The sequence below is a fragment of the Corythoichthys intestinalis genome, chromosome 21, assembly GCF_030265065.1.
Source record: "Corythoichthys intestinalis isolate RoL2023-P3 chromosome 21, ASM3026506v1, whole genome shotgun sequence".
NCBI classification, from domain to species: domain Eukaryota; kingdom Metazoa; phylum Chordata; class Actinopteri; order Syngnathiformes; family Syngnathidae; genus Corythoichthys; species Corythoichthys intestinalis.
In genome coordinates, this window is record NC_080415.1 from 26,299,080 (window position 1) to 26,322,266 (window position 23,187).

General features: G+C 40.5%; 1 protein-coding gene and 1 long non-coding RNA gene across 2 annotated transcripts in view; one reads left to right on the forward strand and one right to left on the reverse strand.

Annotated features, from left to right (window-relative positions):
• The window catches only part of LOC130909291 (DNA topoisomerase 2-alpha-like), a 47,435-nt gene that overhangs the window by 16,935 nt on the left and 7,313 nt on the right, over positions 1-23,187 (forward strand). Inside the window, exons 7-23 of the mRNA XM_057825555.1 lie at positions 2,080-2,292; positions 2,429-2,602; positions 2,673-2,774; positions 2,850-2,987; positions 3,047-3,185; positions 4,393-4,550; positions 4,631-4,756; positions 4,836-4,946; positions 12,147-12,252; positions 12,389-12,498; positions 12,574-12,666; positions 12,758-12,872; positions 12,956-13,077; positions 13,151-13,299; positions 13,372-13,603; positions 13,673-13,807; positions 22,952-23,152. Of these exons, the coding sequence (XP_057681538.1) occupies positions 2,080-2,292; positions 2,429-2,602; positions 2,673-2,774; positions 2,850-2,987; positions 3,047-3,185; positions 4,393-4,550; positions 4,631-4,756; positions 4,836-4,946; positions 12,147-12,252; positions 12,389-12,498; positions 12,574-12,666; positions 12,758-12,872; positions 12,956-13,077; positions 13,151-13,299; positions 13,372-13,603; positions 13,673-13,807; positions 22,952-23,152 (2,424 nt within the window). The remainder of the gene's footprint in view (positions 1-2,079; positions 2,293-2,428; positions 2,603-2,672; positions 2,775-2,849; positions 2,988-3,046; positions 3,186-4,392; positions 4,551-4,630; positions 4,757-4,835; positions 4,947-12,146; positions 12,253-12,388; positions 12,499-12,573; positions 12,667-12,757; positions 12,873-12,955; positions 13,078-13,150; positions 13,300-13,371; positions 13,604-13,672; positions 13,808-22,951; positions 23,153-23,187) is intronic.
• LOC130909297 (uncharacterized) lies at positions 4,273-10,315 on the reverse strand. Its single transcript, XR_009061726.1, has 4 exons — positions 9,598-10,315; positions 9,117-9,288; positions 7,176-8,956; positions 4,273-6,976 (listed from the first exon to the last, which is right to left on the reverse strand). It is a non-coding gene; the product is annotated as an uncharacterized LOC130909297 (long non-coding RNA).

Sequence of the window (23,187 nt, forward strand, 5' to 3'; positions counted from 1 at the left end):
CGGGAAAAATTATCGGGAATGATTGGAATTGAATCGGGAGCAAAAAAAAAAGCAATCGGATCGGGAAATATCGGGATCGGCAGATACTAAAACGATCGGGAGCAAAAAAACATGATCGGAACAACCCTAGTTTTTATATTTTAATGAGGATAGCATGCAAACAATAGCAGATGGGGGGAAAAATAAGTAAGTGAGCCCTCTGCCGAAGGAAGAGCAATTGAAACCAATTTTTACCAAACAATTTAAGTCAGGTTTGTCTGTGTCCAATCACTGATGAGTGGTTTAAAGCTGCCCTTTCCACTATAAAACACCTGGTAAGAATTGTCTTGATGAGAAGCATTGTCTGATGTGCATCATGGCTCGGTCAAAATAGCTGTCTGAAAACCTGAGATCAAGGATTGTTGATTTGTATAAAGCTGGGAAAGGATACAAAACCATCTCGAGAAGTTGTCTTCAAATGGAGAGAGTTTGGCACTATTGCTTCTCTCCCAAGGAGTGGCCGTTCACCAAAGATGATGCAAAGAGTTCAGCGCAGAATATTCAGAGAGGTAAAAAAAAAAAAAATCTAGTCTCTGTTAAAGACTTACCGAAATCACTGGCACAGTCCAATATCTATGTGCACACATCAACTATATGTAAAACTATGGCCAAGAATGGTGTTCATGGGGGGACTCCACGGAGGAAGCCACTACTGTCTAAAAAAAAAAACATTGTTGCTCATTTAATGTTCGCAAAATTACATTTGGACACTCTGGAAGTTTTGGCAAAATATTTTGTGGACTGATGAAACTAAAGTTGAATTGTTTGGGAGTAATACACAACGTCATATGTGGAGGAAAAATGGAACAGCTCACCAACATCAACACTTCATCCCCACCGTGAAGCATGGTGGAGGGAGCATCATGATTTGGGGCTGTTTTGCTGCTTTAGGGCCTGGACAACTTGCAGTCGTTATCGAAAGAATGAATTCAAAAGTTTACCAGGATGTTTTGCAGGAAAAGCTGAGGCTGTCTGTCAGACAGTTGAAGATAAAAAGAGGATGGATGCTGCAACAAGACAATGATCCAAAACACAGAAGTAAATCCACTTCAGAATGGTTTCAGAAGAACAAAATACACGTTCTGGAGTGGCCAAGTCCAGACTTTAACCCCATTGAGATGCTGTGGCATGACCTAAAGACAGCGATTTATGCCAGACATCCCACGAATCTGACTGAACTACAGCAGTTTTATAGAGAAGAATCGGCCAAGATTAGTCCTGATCAATGTGCCAGACTGATCTGCAGCTGCACGAAGCGTCTGGTTGAAGTTATTGCTGCCAAAGAGGGAGCCACAAAATATTAAATGTGATCCTTCACTTACTTATTTATCCCCCTTCTGTCATTGTTTGCATACTATCCTAAATAAAATGTGAAAACCTATAAATGTTTGGGTGGTTTTAGTTAAAGCTGATACTGTTTTTTTTTCATCTGAGTGATTTTAACAAAGATCAGATCACATTTGATGGTGTTTTTATGCAGAAATGTGAGAAATTCCAAAAGGTTCAGATACTTTTTCATACCACTCTAGATTCAATCATGTTTTTGTATTGCTCCTTGTAATTAGGTAGCATATACAGCCAGTCATGCCCCCCCCCAACTTAATTGGGCTTTGCTAAGAATAATATGGGCTGACTCAGCGATTGCTAATTCACGTTGCATAGGTAGTTGGTTTAAAAAACACTAATGTATACATAAAATGTAAAACTTTATTCTTTTTCATTCAATCTTTTTTTTTTTTTTTTTTTTTTTTTTTTGTCATTTACCTCTTTCAGTGCCATTGACGTGCTATTGCTAGACGTCCAGTCATGTGGTGTCTAATCATTCAAAACGAGTTTGTCACTAGTAGATGTCAAAGATCGAACGTCTAGCACCATCAATGGCAGCAAATGAGTTGTTGTTTTTTTTTTAATTGCCCATGACAAAATATGCAAAGGCCACGCTAATAATACAACTTGATGTCAAATCAGGAGCCAAAACGTCTGTACAGCAAAAAGAAGAAAAAGAAAATTGATGAAATCTTTCCTCTTGTCTCGCTACAGACCTGGTATGACAACATGGGCCGAACAGGGGAGCCCAGCATCAAATCCTTCGACGGAGACGATTACACCTGCATCACCTTTCGGCCAGACCTGCCCAAATTTAAAATGAGCGTCCTGGATAAAGACATAGTGGCCTTGATGGCCAGGAGGGCCTACGACATCGCCGGATGTACACAAGGTGTCCGGGTCTTCCTCAACAGCAAAAGGCTGCCTGTAAGTTCAGCTATAAAAGTGCTAGGGAAAACCCTCAATTAAATATTAATAATTAAAAATGAGCAAAAAGATAAAGTCTGCGTTGTCAACAGCCCTTTAAAGGTTTAAATGTTTCTTCACTCACCACGCAACCCAGGTGACAGATTTCCAAAGCTACGTGAACTTGTACCTGAAAGACAAAGTCAGTGAAACGGGCAACAAGCTGAATGTGCTTCACGAAGTCGTCAATGGACGCTGGGAGGTCTGCCTCACCATCAGCGAGAAGGGCTTCCAGCAAGTCAGCTTCGTCAACAGCATCGCCACAACTAAGGTTCACTCTTACCCCTGATTAAGTGACGGGCAAGCACATGAGATCCTAATACTAGTCCTCTGAATTTAAGGGCGGAAGGCATGTCGATTACGTGGCCGATCAGGTGATCAACAAGCTGATTGACGTCGTGAAGAAGAAGAACAAAGCTGGGGTGGTGGTCAAGCCTTTCCAGGTAAAACTCTTAAGTGTTCACTTCGGAGGTATAAGTTCTTGCTTCAATGGTAAATCTTTCTCTTCTCGCAATCAGGTGAAAAATCACATGTGGCTGTTTGTCAACTGCCTGATTGAGAACCCCACGTTTGACTCGCAAACCAAAGAGAACATGACTCTGCAGCAGAAGAACTTTGGCTCCACTTGCCCGCTCAGCGAGAAGTTCATCAAGCAGGTAACGCTTAGCCGACGTGTTTGTCAAACTCCCCTTTTGCTCACTCGCCTTTGTAACAGGCCACCACCTGCGGAATTGTGGAAAACATCATGAACTGGGTGAAGTTCAAAGCTCAGCTGCAGCTCAACAAAAAGTGCTCGGCCGTCAAGCACAGCAAAGTCAAAGGGGTGCCCAAGCTGGACGACGCCAACGACGCTGGTACTGTTTTTACTCGGGATGTCGCGATCCGATCACGTGATTGGAAAATCGCCACTATTTTTCAGGGGATCGGAATCAGGTGAAAAGGATTGGATTTTTAATTTATAAAATAAATGTTTTTCTACTACCTCTGTGAAATTGCCACCCCCCATCAGACGCAAATTTATAGAAAAATTATGTCAGTTTTTTTGCTGAAACAAATTTGTGCTGCTGTTGTATTTGAGATATTAACAATTCTTTTATAGGTCAATTTGAGGTCAAACCTGCCCAATTTTAATTAAAAATGGCTAAAAAAAATGTCAATCATTTGTGCTATGTTTATGCTATAAAATTTTTCGTTTGTGCTGCTATCGTTTTTGAGATGGAGATATTAATGTCGAGCGATGACATCACACAGCCCCCATTTATTGCAAAACTGACCCAAAATGGTGCCAATTACAACGAGTGACGTCAGCGCCGAACAAATGCTTTGCTCGGCCGCGACGATTCAGGTCAAAGACACTCCATAAAGAACTTAAACGTGACGTCAACGTCAATATTCAGGTCGTTTTAAACCAGAAGTTCATTCATTAACTTCAAATGACTTTCTGTGGATTTTTCTCGTGATTTCCATCTCGGTGGCAAGTTTTCAATAGGAGAAGTGATGCACTTTACAAAATAAAGTATGTTAAGGAACAACAAAAAGGTGGAAAACCACGATACAAGTGTAACACCATTTACCAATTTGTATTTGACGTGCTATTTTAGACAACTTATGGCAAATAGTGCGTAAAAAATGAGCTTCATATTGTATTCATTTAGACGTCATGTTGAAATATACAAAAATAAATTAGAATGGATCGTTTAATCTTTTTAAAAAAAAAAAAAAAAGACATCTTTTTTTTTTATTATTATTATTTTGGTGTGACGGTGCGCCACGATCTTTTATGTGTAGGGAAAACCCTGGAAGAGTTAGTTGTTCAGACACCTAGCGCAAATGTAGCACAAATGAATAGCCCCCCTTCGGGTCCATCTTGCAGTAAATGGGGGGATCTGTAATACCTGGGGAACAACAATTTTTTTTCGATATCGCACTGGGGACTCCGTATCGGCAGATTCTAAAAATCAGGTGACTAGGACTCTGGTGTAAAAATACACGATCGGGACATCCAAGTTTTTACGCCTAGTTTGTCGGCTAGCAGCGGCTAACAACCTTGACGTCTGGCAGGCGGCAAGAACTCCATCGGCTGTACCCTCATTCTCACCGAGGGAGATTCGGCCAAGACGCTAGCTGTGTCCGGGTTGGGCGTGGTCGGCAGGGACCGCTACGGTGTCTTCCCCTTGAGGGGAAAAATGCTCAACGTGCGAGAGGCGTCTCACAAACAGGTCGGACTCAAAACGCAAGCGAGATTTTTTTCCATGCTATTTTGCTTGATGTGTAAATTTCCATACATGTTCTCTGGCAGATTATGGAGAATGCCGAGATCAATAACGTCATCAAGATCCTGGGTTTGCAGTACAAAAAGAACTACACCGATCCAGAGTCCCTTAAGACCCTGCGCTATGGCAAACTCATGATCATGACAGATCAGGTATCTTCTTAGCATTCTTCTCACCCCAAAAAAGCCACCAAATTGGACTCATTGCGAATCTGGAATTGTACTGTGAAAGGATCAAGATGGCTCCCACATTAAAGGTTTGCTGATCAACTTCATCCACTACAACTGGCCTTCACTGCTTCGCCACAACTTCCTGGAAGAGTTCATCACTCCCATTATTAAAGTATGCAATTTGAATTTGAGACAATGCTGACACCTAGTGTCCAAATTGTAGAAACTAGGTGTTTTCACCTGCCTGTCTGTTTTTGAAAGTTTTGACCAATTTAAATTCCTGAAAAAAGGCATACACTTCACTATCGGTTAACAGGGCGCGGGGCTGCTCCGTAGGGGGCCTATTTTCAAAAATTGGAAATTCAAATATTTTCAAACTAAAGCCGCTACTGACCTAAAACCAAAACGGGTACCTTTCAGGTAGGCCTTGGGGTGGACCCTGAAAAAGTGCCTAGAAAATGAGTTTCGTTCCACTTTCTGGGCACTACTTGTTCAATGCATTTTTTGATAGATAATACCCTTCTGAACTTTGGGTTAAAAGTTCACCCAACGTTTCCCTGCACCAATTTTGTCAAAAGCCAGGAATATATACATAGGGAAATAACAAAAAACGAAAATCTGGTGCTGCCATTTCTGGGTGTAAAAAGTCTTACATTAAATTTGGCAACACAAAATCTTTCTCAAATGTCATACAAACATGTACTTAATATCAGAAACAAGTATTGGTGGTTTAGTATAATCATATGTGAATTTAGATCATTAAATGTAGCAAATCTGTGCAAAAAAATCACTTCAACTAGAGGTGACACCAGCACATGAAGCATATATGTTACATTTATCTAAAAGCTTATGTTTTATATATGAAAACAATTCACAACCTACTATGTAATGAAAGGTACACAAGAAGCAGCACACATTGGCCAAAAATGGCTGAAAATCCTACTATGCACCTCAAAACTGGAACAAGGCAAAATGGACTGGATGAAAATAAATGCATTAAGAGCCCAGATAATTGTAACAAAGAGTATTTATTAAAGTGTCAGATTATGTCACAGCATGTCATTTACACCCCCACCCCTGCCTCACACAAAAAAATAATATATATTTACATATATCAAATGTGCATTCACAATAAAACCATGGCACTTCATTGGAACAGCCATCTTTTTTGGCAGTCAAATTGAACAAAGGTCTATGTTTTGGGAAAAGGCAATACAGACATTTTTTTTTTTGTTTTAAAAGGGTTAAAATGGAGAGTACCATCTTGATAATGAATCAAAACTTAGGACAGATTTTACATGGTGGGTGATTACTCATCAATATCACTATCATCAGTGTCATTATCCCATGTGCCTCTTTCTGTTTCCTTTGAAATACTTTCACAGTTCTGGCAGTGGCATAAATCTGTACAAGACATTTTTGCAGACAAGCATGAACATCTTTCAGTCTCACACTTGTTTATCTTGCAACCACAGCAACCTGTAGCACACTATCTGGGGCAGGATTTCTAGTCATCCATTTTACTGTTAATTCACCATCCTCAATGTCCCATCCATTGCCAATTGGTGAAGGGGCACACATCATACCAGTCAGAGAATGTTGCATTACTGCTGTTTGGTAGTTTTCCCTTTTGCTGTATTGGAAGAGAGCATCACTTGTTGGAGGAATGGACAGTTCTGGCAAAGCTGACGATGCCATACAGAATGCCTTGTATCTTGCATAGTTGACATTTTTGGCAGTTGACTGGCCATATAGATGGCACATATATTTGCTCAATGCCTCAAATGTAGACTGGTCAAGGTTAAAACTACTACCCAGATATGTAAACGCAGTCAGGTATTCTACTTGCTGACAAGCAAGAGAAAATGTCTTTGTTTTGCCCTTGCCATGAAAGGCACTGGTTGAGTCACAACCTGTGAATGTATGGATGCCAAAGAGGGCTGAACAAACACTTGGGCCCAGAGCTGGTTTTCCAACCTGATGTTGTGCTACCCATTTTTTCAGTGTCACTTTCTTGGCTTACCTCAGTAGATTCGGTAGCTGATGTACCCGATGACTGAGGTATCCTGTCTAAAAGTTTGTCTGTTGTTGATAATGTCTCCAAAAAAAAAAAAAAACATTTCAGACATGTTGCGCTGGACAGGGGTGTGAAAAACCAACTGGAGGAAATCGTGCTTCAATCTTCTTTTCAGCAAAACCTACCTGAAACAAAGTTAAAGGGAAAGATGAGCACAAGACACACATATTCACATCACACACACCCACATTCACTCTTGCACTTATATTTCTCATTCACACAAATACACCAAAGAGAACAAAATTAAACATTCTCTCAAAGCCTTTTTTTATTAGAGACTAAATTTATATAAAACATTTTTTAGTATGAAGATTTATATATTACCAGTAGTCTGAAGCATCAAGATCCTCATGGTTCTTCACGGCAGGGGCGGACTGGGACTAAAAAGCAGCCCTGGACTTTGACTCAGCCCAGCCCACAAGAATCGCTATACGAAGGGAAACACAGACCCCCTAGGGGTCCGGGGGTGTGGGGGGCATTCCCCCCCCACACACCCACCCCACCCCCGGGAAGACTTTTTTTTTTTTTTTTTTTTTTTTTACATTTTACTGTAAAATGTATCAATTTCGTGCACTTTGAGAGAAAATGAAGAAAATGTGTCTAGACTGTGACTGTCTGACTTGGGGCACTCAAAGTACTGCAAGGCTGAACTGGAGTTGGGTTCATTTTCTGTACTAGCTCTATGATCAACCTGAAAAAACAAATGAAAGAATTTATTTTTCAAAGCAAGTTTTATGTATCTAATTTATTATAATATATCTCTATATATCTATGTCTATAAAATGATTTCATTGTTAATGCCTTAATTCAGTGGTCTCTAAACTATTCCACATAGGGCCGCAGGATTTCATTCCAACAAAACAAGACAACACCTATGCACCAATCTGGTGTTTTACAAGTGCAGTCAGGTGCTTCTTGTTTTAGCAGAAACTTCATTGGTTAAACTATCGGTACTCGATCGGTTGAAACAAAAACCAGGCCCCACAGCGGCCCTTGAGGACCGGTTTGGAGACCCCTGCCATAATTAATCTTGCCATACAAATAATAAATTTCAATGAAAATACCAATAAACATTTCAAGACAAATCCTGGATACATAACCTTCATTGGAAAGTATTAACCAGAAAACAAAACGATATATACATGATTAAAAAAATATATCAATTTATCTTACTAAACTTTAAAAGTAAAACCATTCATTTTATTAATATTTTGTTATATTTCTTATGAATTAATATTGCTGCTGCGTGTGCATACATTGTTTTACAGCTAAAATATTTTTCTTTAGGAGAGTGATAGGAGGACTAGCATACTGTAACTTGACACGATTGCAAAAGGACTAGCTGGCACTAACCCTTTGATTGTCATTTAAAATGTAGCTACCTGGTGGATAACAATTGCCAGTATACCGAGCAAGTGACCCTCTTCATCCCTTTTTACTTGCCCTGCGCTTGTCTGGGGAACTTCCACCAGCTTATCATTACACCCTTCCTCTTGTTTTCTCTCTCCCTGCACCGGCTGCACGTCAGAGCGGCTCCCGCTACCCCTCTCACCATTGCCGGGGGCTAGGCTGCTGTTACCCGACGTGGCCGTTGCAGCCAGACTGCTGCTTGCGAAAATATTTCTCAACTTAAGACATTTTAATGCTTTGCTCTCCTGTTTCTTTAATTTTTTTTCTCCCTAACCTTCTCCGCGCCACCCTTTTTTTTGCCACCACCATCCATATTGTGCATTAATGCTCGTCGCTAGTTTGCTTCCACAAAGAACCAATGAAGGGTACTTTGTGTTTTCTTCGTTCTTCTATCAGACTGGCGATGAACAGCCTAGCGCATTGCTGCCACCTGTCGGATTGGATGCGAACTGTAGATAATGAGAGGCTAGAGGGGATAAAAACAGTGATGTATAATGAATGGCGGCCGCCGGCCGTCCAGGGCACCGGCCGTTCTGTGATCCTCCAGAACCCACAGATTACCAGTCCGCCCCTGCTTCACGGTGTTCACGAACAACCTTTTTAGCTTGTCCATTCTGAGCACATCTTTGTCAACGATAATCCTTTGACGGACCACTTGTTCACAAAAGAGTTTGTAGCTCTCAGCATAGGGTTGTCTGAAACACACACATACTTAGGATGTGCAAAGAGTAACGCTTTCAATGCTTTGGCTAAAGGCAAGCAGAATACAAGTGGCATGTTGTTGACCAATGCTTTACCTTTGAAATGTGTAATTTTAGTAAAGTGTCAATGGAATAGTGCAATGTAATAACTCACAGTTCTTCGTCCCTCGTTGCAGTTTCTGCTGCTGTTGACTTGGTTAGGAACCTGGTGTAATCTCGGTAACAGGATTTATGGTATCGCACCTCCATTGCAACACAGTCTTTGTCTTTGATATGTTGAAGGATTGAAGAGTATTTCTTCATCTCTGCTGCCTGCAGCAACCGGCCTTTACATAAAAAAGAATTATAATAAGTCACATCATCGCTTTTCACAGTATATGCACATCACAGATTTAAAAGTAAAGGGTTTGTTGAGGTTGGTGGGGAGTGGGGGGTGTAGCTGTGATCTATTATTGTGAGGGGCACAGCTAACTCGAGTTTGGTAACCACTGCTGGATTCACTCGATAAATCATTCAGCAGCTCGCGTGTTTACTAAACTATAGCCTTAAAAATTAACAACAAATTATTTTCAGTCCATTAATAAATATTGGTCATATTGTAAATAAAAATGGGCGCGTGTGTGTGAGGCACATACCTGCCGACAATGTCTCTGCTTTGGCGAGATGATCCCGCTGCCGTTTGCCTTCCGATCCCAAACGAGCATACTTTGACACTTTTTTTTTTTTTTTTTTTTTTTTTTTTATACAAATGATGCAGATGGCTGGAAGGACAGGGCCAGCAGAAGCGATGGGCAAACCTGAACGGGAAAGAATTTTTTTCTGGGCGTTTCAGACGCTTCTGCAACTTCGCTAGTACTCGCAGGGGGGTCAGAATGGCTCGCGGCTGCAGATGGCTCTCCCCCAGCACGTGCGAATTTTTTCTCAGCCTATAACAATTTCTGTTTATCAGTAAAACGCCGGTAGCATGTAGTGTGGAATCCAGCGTCGCCAGGAATATTTTCAAAATCCATATCCACGTAATGTTTGTATATTCCTGCAAGATCCTTGTTAGCGCCGTGAAGACAAAGCCACTTTTTAAAGCAGGTTCTGTACGTGTTCCACCGTTGAAAAGTGAAGTCCAAGACGTCCTCATTCTTCACGGAAAAAAGATGCATGTAGCATCGTTTATTTCCCACTTTCTGCGCTCTTTTTAACTTTTTTCACCATTCGCTCGTCTTCGCTCTCCGATGTTGTAGTCGCCATTTTTGATATCTGGTTGTTATGGTGAGGAGAAAGCGGCTACCTGATTGGCTCATGTGACCAAAATCACACCACTCCCGACCTAATGGCACTACGCGCACACCAGAGATCAATGCGCCTCAACGCAAAATACTCCCGGGGTTTCAACACCGTGAACAAAAAATTGACACGTTTTCAGAGGGTGAACTCCACGGATTCTTACTTAGAACTAATAAATCTATTTTATGAAGAAGAAATTATTTAGTGCCCCTGGTAGCGGAGCAAAACTGAACGAAAAGGTAGGTGACCTGACGGCCTAAGCCAGGGTTATGTGAGTCTCCATGAGAAGCGGCTTCAAAAAATTGGAAGTCGTTCCCTAATAAAATCCTGATGTTATTTTTTTATAGAAGTACAAAAAAAACTTAAATTTAATATTTGTTTACTGTTATATGCTAACTTGATACTGAAATAGTAGTTTGGTGTGGCCTGAGAGGATTTTTGAACAATTTTGGAACTAATGTACAAAACATTTATTTAAAAAGAAAAAAGAAAAAGAATGGGGGTGCATCAATAATCGTTTTATAATAGAATCGGGGCCTCTGAATCGTAATCTAATCGTTAGGTGCCCAAACATTCCCAGCTCTAGTTAGAACGCAGCGTGTGTTTGAGTTTATCCCATTGAAAGCTGCCATAACGCTTTGCCTACCCCGGCCTTCCTACAGACCCTACCCACGTGACGTCACAACTCCTTCCTCCTGACTGGTGCCGCCCAATTGTCCGTCAACACATCATGTTTACCTGTTACGGCTACGTACGTTCCTCCTATTTACGACGTGTTTTTCTGCTCGTTAACATTAATAATCAAAATGGTGAAGGCGTGTGTGGCGGTCGGTTGCAATAACAGAGAAGATAGACGGAGAAGACGGAGAGACTTGAAGTTCTACCGGATTCCGAGAGACCCGGAGAGAAGAGAGTGAGATGGGCTGCTGCAATTCGACGAGAAAACTGGGCTCCAAACGATTACCACAGATTATGTAGTAGTCATTTTATATCTTGTAAGATGCATTTAATATATATTTAGAGGGTTTTGGGGTGACAACCACAATTAAGATCATTGCTAGGCTAATCGCCGACAACATACACGTATGTATGTAGTGAGAGTGCTATCGCTAAACCATATAAACATTAAAAGCCCTAACTCCATTGACAAACGACATGAAATACATTGACTTGACAGTGGATGTTAGCAATAACAAAAGATTTTGAATTGAAAATTTCGTAACTCACCTTTCCAAGCACAAGATAGATTCCTGCCGAATTTTCGTGGATGAGGACCTGTTTCATCCAACCAGCAACGAAGTATTTATAAGCCTCCAAGCTCTTAGTTTTTCAAACTTTCGTGAGAATAGGCTGATTTTGTGTGGACAAGATAGTTGTACATAGCAGGGTAGCTAGCAGATGTCAGGCAAATACGGCGGAGACAGCGGGTCGAAAAACATCGATTTAGGCATCAAATATGGATCTGGCGAATGGATAAACTGAAGCTTTTCCACATAACGCCTTTTATGCAACGCATCAAGTGAGTTTACGGCATCCGAAAGCACCAGGTCTTCCATGAAATGCATTATAAATTGCTCGATCAATTGAGACCATTGATAATACAGACACAAAATGACCGACAAGGGGGCGGAACCATACAGCGAGCACGTGATTTTGTGACGTCGGTGGGTATGGTCTACAGGAAGCAGTGATGCAATGTCTGTAGGATCTTGTCTCGTCAACTGATAGTGAAGTCTATGAAAAAGATTAGAGATAATTTACTACCATCCTAAGACTGTTCAGTCATTTGCCGAGTTAACCCCGAAATCCTAAACCTGTCAACTAACACCTAACACTATAATGTCTCGAACTCTTAACCTTATTAAACAAAAAACTTAAATTTAAACCTAAAAACGCTCATCTTCAGGCATCCCACAAGAAATCCCAGCTGTCATTCTACAGTATCCCCGAATTCGACGCATGGAAGGAGAGCCAGTCCAACCTTAAATCTTGGAAAATCAAATACTACAAAGGTTTGTCACAAACCCCTGCGTGGTAGTAAGCAAGCCAAGTAAGCTTTCTTCTCTAGCGGACTGACGTCTCGGTTTTTGTTTTGTTATTCTGTCGCGTTTACCTAATTGGCCGTTTTCTGCGTTTCTGTCCAATCAGGTTTGGGAACTAGCACATCGCAGGAGGCCAAGGAGTATTTTGCTGACATGGCGAGGCACCGTATTCCATTTAAGTACTCAGGGCCCCAAGACGATGAAGCCATCACCCTCGTGAGTCCTGTCGGTTTGTGTCAAGGCTCAGTTTAACCAGAGTTGTTTTTGAAAAGAAAGTGTGCTGTGTGCTAGGCCTTTAGCAAGAAAAAAGTGGAAGAACGCAAAGAGTGGCTCACCAATTTCATGGTCAACAGACGCCAGCGAAGGGAGCTCAACCTCCCTGAGGTTGACAGACTTCGCTATTCTTTCAGTTCTTCTGTTTCTGCATCATCAGTTCACTTGAGGTTACCGCCTCGGCTTTGCTACTTGTCCGCAGGAATATCTGTACGGTCAAGCCACCAAGCATCTGTCCTACAATGACTTTGTCAACAAGGAGCTGGTTCTTTTCTCCAACTCTGACAATGAGCGGTCCATTCCCTGCCTGTTGGACGGTGCGTTATAAAGAAGCGGCCACAGGAAGTGAAAACAGTTTGAGAACGTCTCTCACGTGTGTCATTGTACTGGTTTCTCATAGGTCTGAAGCCAGGCCAGAGGAAGGTATTGTTCTGCTGTTTTAAAAGAAATGACAAGCGGGAGGTGAAGGTGGCCCAGTTGGCCGGTTCCGTAGCTGAGATGTCAGCGTATCATCACGGAGAGGTGACTGTCGCTTTACAGTTAAGGTGTTGTGTAGGTTCATGCGATTGATCAGACCATACCGCTCAATTTCCAGATGTCTCTGATGCTGACCATCATCGGGTTAGCCCAGAACTTTGTGGGAAGCAACAACTTGAACTTGCTGCAGCCCCTCGGTCAGTTTGGAACCAGGCAACACGGTGGCAAAGATTCTGCCAGCCCCCGTTACATTTTCACAATGCTTAGGTAAGCATTCAACGCAAAACAAATCGGCAGTCACCAGATGTGATGACGTTACCAAATATCCATACTTTCCAGCCCTCTGGCTCGCCTTCTCTTCCCGGCAACCGACGACAATCTACTGAAGACCAACTTCGACGACAACCAGCGGGTGGAGCCTGAGTGGTACATTCCCATCATCCCCATGGTTCTGGTCAACGGCTCTGATGGCATTGGCACCGGCTGGGCCAGCAAGATCCCCAACTTTAGCATCCGAGAGATTGTCACCAACATCACACGCATGCTCAACGGAGAGGAGCCGCTACCCATGGTGAGCGAGTGGTTTGGGATCTTACTAGGAGACGAAACGTGAAAATTATTGTCATTTGTCTTCTCTAAGCTCCCAAGTTATAAAGGCTTCAAAGGAACAATTGATCAGCTGGTGGAAAACCAGTACATCATCTGTGGAGAGTTGGCCATTATTGACTCCACCACAATTGAGATCTCAGAGTTGCCTGTAAAAACCTGGACACAGGCTAGTCACTTCTTCTGTTTCATATTAACAAACATCCTGCAAGTTTGATAATAACTCAAGTAGGGCTGCAACTAGAGGTGTGCAAAATTTCCGATTCTTAGATTATTCGCGATTCGGCCATGGAAGATTCGAGAACGATTCACAAACATCCAAATTCCGATTATTGAAATATGCCAAGTAAAGCGGAAGTACAACACACTCAGCGCGCCGCGCGGTCAATGAGGAGCGGAGCGAGAGTAGCTAAACATCATGCTTCTCATTACCTGGCCCCTCGGGTAATGCCAATGCTCAACTCACGGCTCTAGCTCAACTCATGCCACGAGATAAAAAAAAAAACAACATACCTGACTGCTGCCGAAAAGCTGCTACAAAGTACATCCACATAATGTTATGGTAGATATCATTTATATAGGACTAGATGCATTATAGATTTGGTAGCGTTAGCAGCACATCTACAAAAAGCTAGATGCAGGCGTTAGTAAACGGCCGCCATCTTAGAGCAGTACACTTCCCTGGAAGGCTGTTGTAGCGAACCTTCCAAGCGAACCTAATTAACTTTTTATCTAAAATACTCCCAAATCGGTAAAATATTGATTTGAATCTATCTTTAAAATAATTTTAAACTTTCACATGTCGAAAGTTGACAAAAGGGAAATTATGGAATAACGGGAGCAATTTTAACAACTTTAATGGTTGATTCACAACATTAAATTAATTGAATGTAGTTTAAAGCTGCTGATACAGAATGGGGACTGGAGTTCTTTTATTTACTGTTATTTTTGTATATTTGTTTACTGCTATATGTTAACTTGATACTGAAAGAGTAGTTTGGTTTAGCCTGGGAGTATTTTTGAACAATTTTGGAACTAATGTACAAAACATTTAAAAAAATAATAATAATTAAAAAAAAGGAGGGGGGTGCATCAATAATCGTTTAATAATCGAATCGGAGCCTCTGAATCGTAATCGAATCGTTAGGTGCCCAAAGATTCCCAGCTCTAGCTGCAACTATTCATTATTTTTGTAGTCGGTTAATCGATAAACTACTTAGTTCGAATAATCGAGTAATCAGTTAAGGAACATAAAAAATTAAAATAAATTAGCTGAGCCTCAAACGGTATAAATAAATGAGGATCTTAGTACAACAAAAGAACACTTGGCTAACCATAGACTTCATAACGATATTGACGGGACGCGGGGCCGAATAATAGAGGGCCTGCCTTTTTGGCGTGGCCGGCAATACTGACCAAATGGAATCACAGATAAAGAGATTTTTGGTCAAAAAAATTTGTAACTAAATGCTTAAATCCCTGAATTTTTTATAGATATATGTGTAAAACAGTCTCGATTTTTGGTTAAAAGCAAAAAAACGTGCAGTTAACATTTATTTTACAAAAATATGCCGAGGTACGATGCTAGTCTGTTAGTCAATGTGGTGGCCGCCATATGTAAACAGAGCTTTTCCCGTTAAAATTATTTGAATAAATGCTTAAATCCTTGAATTCTGTATAGACATGGATGTAAAACAGTCTCGATTCTTGGTTAAAAGCAAAAAAAAAAAAAACGTGCAGTTAACATTTATTTTACAAAAATATGCCGAAGTACGATGCTAGTCTGTTAGTCAATGTGGTGGCCGCCACATGTAAACAGAGCTTTTCCCGTTGAAATTATTGTGAATAAATGCTTAAAGCCTTGAATTCTGTATAGACATGGATGTAAAACAGTCTCGATTCTTGGTTAAAAGCACAAAAAAAAGTGCAGTAAGCATTTATTTAAGTAAATATGTCGACGAATGAAGCTAGTCTATTAGACAATGTGGTGGCAGCCTTAAAACAAAGAGCTTTTTACGTTAAAAATTCTGGGGAAAAAACGAAAAATATATAATAATTACCTCGAATCCTCGAACAAATCACTCCTGAGACAATCCTTCCTGTTGGTATGCAAAACAGCTTTCATACTTTTTCAACCTTAATCCGGCTTTGGATTGCTGCATGTGTCCAGGCATGAAAATCTCTCACCTTTCGGCGAAATTCGCCGTTTTGAAGTCAAAAAGGGCGACCTACGTGAATTGCGTAGTTCCGAGGAGAAATTCTTTTTGGGAGGAGGGGGGGGGGGTGTTCGGGAGGTTTTATTTAATTATTATTATTATTATCATCATGTGATTAACTTAGTACGTAAACTGAGCACTTAAGAACACAGTCAGCAAATCCTTCTAGATGCTTCGCTGACGAGAACCAATCATCGGCCCAAGCTGCGTTCCATTATTCCAAACGCGCGCACTCCTTACTGTACATGGAGTTCTCGGAGAGCCTTTGGTGGCATTGCAAAGCTGCGAAAACAAAGAGCAGGCCTTATCCACACCGGGGCAGACCAGAGCGCAGCATACACACTTGCCTGTATTTGCCAGCAGATTGAATTTGGTGAGTAATGGTTTCAATCGTTTTCACATTTTGCGATATAAAAAAGTTACTGCCATTCGTTGCAGCTTGCGTTGAACACTGCCCGAGCTAGCCAAATCTCCCATGAAAAAAAATAGCTCCCGTTAAATTGGCGTCAAGCTTGTGTATTTAGCGGTAATATAAACGAAGAAACACACTGTTGACTCAAATTAAGCGGCATGCTCTCGGATGGAGGGGGCGCCTCACATCGCTCCCGTCGTCCGCCGGAGACGCGTTATTTTCGGCTTGGATTTGAGCTGACGGCCGGTGTCGGCACAACACCGGCCCGACGAGTGGTGGGAATGAGTCCTGCTTCTTAAAGCTTTTCAGAAATACAGGGATCCCTCGTTTTTCGCGGTTAATGGGGACCGGAACCCACCGCAATAAGTGACAACCGCGAAGTAGCGCCCCCCCCCCCCCCTTCTTTTTTGTGCGTGTTCAATGCATTTATTCAGATTTTACATTGGAAAAAAGATACATATATATGACATGTCTTTTCACTTTTTTCACCAAAGTATCATTTATAAATGGTTTTCAAGCACTTCAAAATGTAAGAATTATGATAAGTTTTAAACATGTTACTGCCCCACCGAATTATTTTTAAACAAGAATAAAGTAGTAAGAAAATGCTTGGCTTTATTAAATGCTTCATAGTGAGTCTACTCAAACCCTCTCAGGCTTTGGTAAACGGTGATTGACACATGTGCAAAGTTTTTCTTTTTATATATATTTTTTTGTTTGAAGCAACTTATTTGATTGAATAATAAAGACACAAATGTCCTAGCCAAAATGTGGCCCAAACGCAAAACAACATTACTTCAATGGAAAAATTTGTTTCAATAAAAAAAAATAGTTTTCAAATGCTTTTTTTGTCTCAAATGTATTTTTGCAATCAAAAACGATTTTTTTTATTGAAGTGACTTTTTGGGGATTAAAAGTATATACTGTATTTTGATTGAAGCAACTTTCTTTTTGATAGAGGTAACTTTGTTTTTGATTGAATAATAAAAACACAAATCTACCTCCATCGTTATTGAGAGAGAAAGAAATTAAGAAAGCTTTAAAACTAAAAGCCACCGGGGAGTCTGTTTTATTTAAATATTTATATTTCATTACATAGACATGCGTCGTAGGGAAGGGAGATTGAGGGATAAAAAAAGGAGTTAGATGAGGCTGCTAAAGGCAGTGGATACCTCATCAGCTGGGTGAATAGCAGACCTGGTAAGAACAAGTTTGCAAGGATAGTCGGGTATTAAATACAATTATAAACACAATTACAATGTTATTTTTCTATTAGATTTTTATGTCATTGCTTTATTAATCATTAGGTGCTAGAGTTGTTAAGTATGGATAATAATGAAATAATAGTTTTAAGAAAACTGTGCTGTTGGTGGCTCAGTGACCATCTGATGTGGTTTGTTCTCAGATGAACAAGTTGATGAAGGAAGTTTTGATGCAGAGGTTGAAGGAAGAAAAGAGGCAGACTGACTGAGTCACAGCCAGAAAGTGTTGATGACAGTTTTGATTTCCATTCACTGTTGCCCCCTCCCAATTAAAGTATGTCACAGTCGCAGCCAATTATTATCTAAAGCTGGTTAAAACTGAAGTCATGTTGTTTTAAGGTGTATTAAATACTTGTTCATGTGCCCCTTTTGATCTACGAGCACCCGCCCCTCCACCGGTCTCTGCATGGCCCTGCTGAAACACAGTGTGGGTCGACAGAGCTCAATATTTTGTTGGGGTGTACAGTGTACTGGAACATATTTCCTCCACACCCTTCTCACCTTTTTAACCCCTGACCCATTTTCATGCCTGATGTGTCGCTGCGACCGATTGCGAATAACTGAGGCGGATTGTGGGGTGGCCCCCTACTTGAAGGCGTGCCGCAGTGAAAGTTGAATTTGGCCCGTCAATATCATTTGGAAGTCTATGGGCTAACTTGCATAGCAAAAGCCCGCTAGATTTAATGCTATAAAATGCTTTTATTTATTTATTTTTTTACAATGCTCTTAACAAATGGTTCAAACACATATTCCCTCAAAAACGGCTAAATATACTTATAAACTACATTAGGAATGCATTTTAAAAAACTCAAACATAAACTTACCTCATGTTGGTCTTAACATAGGCTGTATTGGCTGAGCGAAAATTGTGTTGGTTCGTTCCACTAAAGTGGATCTACATAACCTCTGCATTGTAATTTACATACGTTGCTAATTAGTGCCAAAAAAAAAGTTCTACTCACGGTTTCCAGTCATTTTTTAGTAATTAGCGTTTTTGTGTCGGTCTTTTTTTTCCCCCGTGGCGCAGTGATATTGATACGGCGGAGTCGTATCGTCAGTGTGTGAAGCCATTTTAGGTCACGTGCACCAATAGGAGACGAGGATTGTTGCTATGGGTTTGGAAAACAAACAACATGGCGGCGACCGTGTCAAACTACGACACGAGCGAAGATGAACAAAAGATAAGAAAACCGCATTCGAAATTTAGTCAAAAGGCATCGAAACGATGCTATATGCATCTCTCAACTGTCCAAGGGCGAAAAAGGGCAGGAATTTGGAAAAAAACGTGCAGAGCCGCGTGGTTGCGTCAGACAATGGCTTTCTCCCCAGGCTCCGTCGAAGGATATTGCTGAAAATGCGTCGACTGGGAATTTTAACGACATTCACTACAGGTAAGCCACACGCACGCCTTTGCTACAAGGTTAATTGTTATTAACCTATGCTCACAAAAATCTTATTTAAACTAGTGTTGTAACGATGCCATTTTTTAGCCCAGATATCAATACAACTTTGTTATAAAATGTATGTACAGCGTATAGAAAGTGAATCCAGTAGAACTTTTTATTGCATACCTGTTACGGGTGACAATGGTTAAAAAAACCTTTTGGCTCAAGAACATCAAGCTGTAGTCAATAAAAGCCCTGATACTGACGTGGCAGTGATTGCTGTAAGTCTGCAGATAGATTTACAGTTTAAATTGCATTTTTTCACAGGAGGAGGCAACAGAACGAGGACTGACGTCTCTGAGGTCTCTGCAGCTCCTGGCACTAGTGTGTGTTTAGCACTCATTGGCATCCATACATTCACAGGTTGTGACTCTGCTTGTGCCTTTAATGGCAAAGGGGGAAAAAAAATTCTTTTGCACGTCATAAAAAAAGAGTACCTGACTGGGTTTGCAAAGCTGGGCAGCAGTTTAAAACTTGACCTACAAACATTTAACACGTTGTGGAAATACGTGTGCCACCTGTTTGGCCAGTTATATGCCAAAAATGATGCCAAATGCAGATCTTTCTGTATGGCCTCGTCAATCTTGCCAGAACATTCTATTCCCCCAAAAACTGATGCTCTGTACCAACATTGCAGGACAGCAAACTATCAAGCAGCAACTATGAAACATTGTCTGACAGGTAAAATGTGTGCCCCTTCACCCATTGGGAATGGGTGGGACATTGAGGATGGGCAGTTGGCAGTGACATGGATGACTAAAAATCCTGCCCCTGATACTGTTTTGCAAGTAGTCAACTGTAGTGGAAAGGCAACCAATTGTGACACGGGAAGATGTTCCTATATGTCTACAAAACTTTCTTGTACTTTATTATTTATATCGGTGCCAAGCATGCGAGAATGTTTCCAAAGAAACAGAAGACACTTGGATGGGCTGATGACTTTGATGAAAGCGATTTTGAGGAGTAATGTTGTCATGTACAGTTTTACTATTTTTTATTTCTATATATATATATATATATATATATTAAATTTGTTTTTCAATATTTGTATGTGTATTTTTATAGTATGAGACACTTCCATGTTTAAATAAATGTTGTGTACCAACAGTACCATACTTGAATGATTCCAACCTTTTGTGTATATACAGTGTGATTAAAAAAGGCTGTGCCAAAATCATAATGCCATGTCAAAAACAAAAAACATAAAAAAAAAAAAAAAAAAAAAACTACCTTGGACAGATGTGGGAAGTAACTATGTTCAATTTCATGTTTTCATAGTATTCAAATATGGCCATCACCAGCAGAATGGACAACATCCAAGTTGACATGAGAATTCCTCCCTCTCGCATTGGTATAGTCTGTTATTCGATCTTTCATGTCATCAATATTTGCTGGAAGTGGTGGAACATACACTTAGTGTATAACATACGTTATGTGCCATAAAGATGGATAATGAACTTTGTCTTTAACATACCAACACGTCCAGCAAGTACTGATGATGTGAAATATCGAACAACAGTTGCAATCAAGACAATAACTGCGACATGCACAAGTTTGAGAGGAATTCTCATCGTGGCTTGATTTTGTCCGTGCTGCTGGGTGTGCTCACATTTGAGCACTTGTGAAACATGAAATAAAACTTGGAAGTTATCTTCAACACGTGTCCATCACTTCTTTTGTGATGTCTTTTATTTTTTAAGTATCACCTTATGATTTTGGCACATTATTTTTTGATCACCCTATAATTTTTTGTCTTATTCCGTTTTTGCCATGATTCACACTTAGGAGGGTGTGGTAGCAATTCGGTTGATTTTCAGCCATTTATGATCATGGTGTGCATTTTTTATTTTATATATTTCATTGCATAGTAGGTTGTGATATTTTTAATATATGATACATAAGCCTTTAGCTTAATTCAATATATATTTCATTGTGCTGGGTGCAAATCATTATTGTTGAAGTGTTTCCTTCAAGAAATTAGCTACATTTGCATTTGATTTGATTTGATTTCATTTCATTTACATGAATTCACCTATGTGTATACTAAGGCACCAATACTTGTTTCAAATGTTTGGTAGATGTGTTTATGACATTTGATAAAGATTTTGTGTTGCCAGAATTAATATAACACTTGAAACAAGCAAAAAACAGCAACACTAGATCTGTATTTTTGTGTATTCACATCAAGATACATTTCTGGCTGGTGACTAAGTTAGAAGGGTATTGGCTTAGAAAAAATGCATTGAACGCATAGATCCAGCGTAGTGGAATGAAATCCATTTTCTAAGCACTTTTTCCATGGTCCCAATAAAGCCATATTTCCACAAGCTTGTCCATTCGCAGCAGATCCTGGTCAACTCTAATCTTTTAATGGACGATGGTCCCACAGAAGAAGTTGTAGCTGTCAGTGAAGGGTGTTTCAGTTCTGAAAAACACGCACACACACATAAACCATGTGTGAACTGTTTCATCCATATCATATTTACATAATCTTCCAATCCAAATTATCTAGGCTTGTCTATTCTGCCATTTTTTCCTGAATAATATTATCAAATAGGTTTTTGGAACTACAGTTAAACTAAATACTATGAAAAACCTATGTTATCTGTCAATCTAAACTTTTTGCTCAAAGTAAACAATCTAACATCATAATAATGACCGCTACAGCCCAGAACTCACATTGCAAGTCTTAACTTCATATGTGATCTGACCAGAAGCCCCCCAACTCCCATAGTTATTCACAACAAAAGGCGTGTGTGTGGCTTACCTGGAGTCAATGTCGATAAAAATCCCAGTCGACGCATTTTCAGCAGGGTCCTTCGACGGAGCCTGGAGAGAAAGCCATTGTCTGACGTAGCCACGAAGGCTTAGCAAGTTGCATGCCGTTTCGGCCAAATTCCTGCCCTTTTTCGCCCATGGACAGATGAGGGATGCATATAGCATCGTTTCCATGCCTTTTGACTACATTTCGAATGCGGTTTTCTTATCTTTTGTTCATCTTCGCTCGTGTCGTAGCTTGACACGGTCGCCGCCATGTTGTTTGTTTTCCAAACCCATAGCAACAATCCTCGTCTCCTATTGGTGCACGTGACCTAAAATGGCTTCACACACTGACGATACGACTCCGCCGTATCAATATCACTACGCCACGGGGGAAAAAAAGACCGACACAAAAACGCTAATTACTAAAAAATGACTGGAAACCGTGAGTAGAACTTTTTTTTTGGTACTAGTTAGCATTGTATGTATATTATAATGCAGCGGTCATGTAGATCCATTTCAGTGGAACGAAATCTATTTTCTAAGCACTTTTTCCATGGTGCCAATACAGCCTAACAAGGGAGAAGCTGATTCAGCCATGTGAAATGAGTTGTCATATTCACTGTTGCCACTAGAGGGCAGTGTATCCACCCAAATCAATAAAACCAAATGCAAACACTTTGGGGAAAAAAACTTTAGATGAACAGCAAGGTCTTTCTGTGGATCTCAATCACAGACTCTGAGACCAGTAATTTTGTATTTAAGAAAAAGTACAACAAAGGAAGCATACCACACAAATTTAACAAAACCCAACAGAAAATAGAGCACAAAAAAAACCAAAATGATCAAAGTGGGATATAACCGTAGGAAACGTTGGACGGCATGAAAATGACCGCACACACAGCAGTAAGCAAGACACAGCTGATAGACCCAGGCGTCCTTACAGTGCGCTCCTAATGCGTCACAAAGAAACACTGAGAACACAAACGTCACAAAGAACAACTGAGAACACAAACATTACAAAACCATTACAACACCACTTTAATTAAACGAATACTCGAAGCAGCAAAATGTAATTTGGATCTTTTTTTTTTCAAATCGAATTAGTCAAGTTAATCGTTGCAGCACTAAACTCAAGAATGAATAAAGGGATTATTTTAAATTCAGAAGTGTGATTTATAGTCTGGAAAATACAGTAATTTCTTGTCTTTGACCCAGTCTTACAAGGAGAACATTCTGGAGCCAATGCTAAACGGCAGCGAGAAGGTCCCCCCTCTGATCACAGACTACAAGGAGTACCACACTGACACCACGGTGCGATTTGTCATCAAGATGACTGAGGAGAAACTTCGCGAGGTGGAGGCGGCGGGACTCCATAAAGTCTTCAAGCTGCAGAATCCCCTCACCTGCAATTCAATGGTACGTCCGGCAAATTGTCGTCATAAACCGAACCG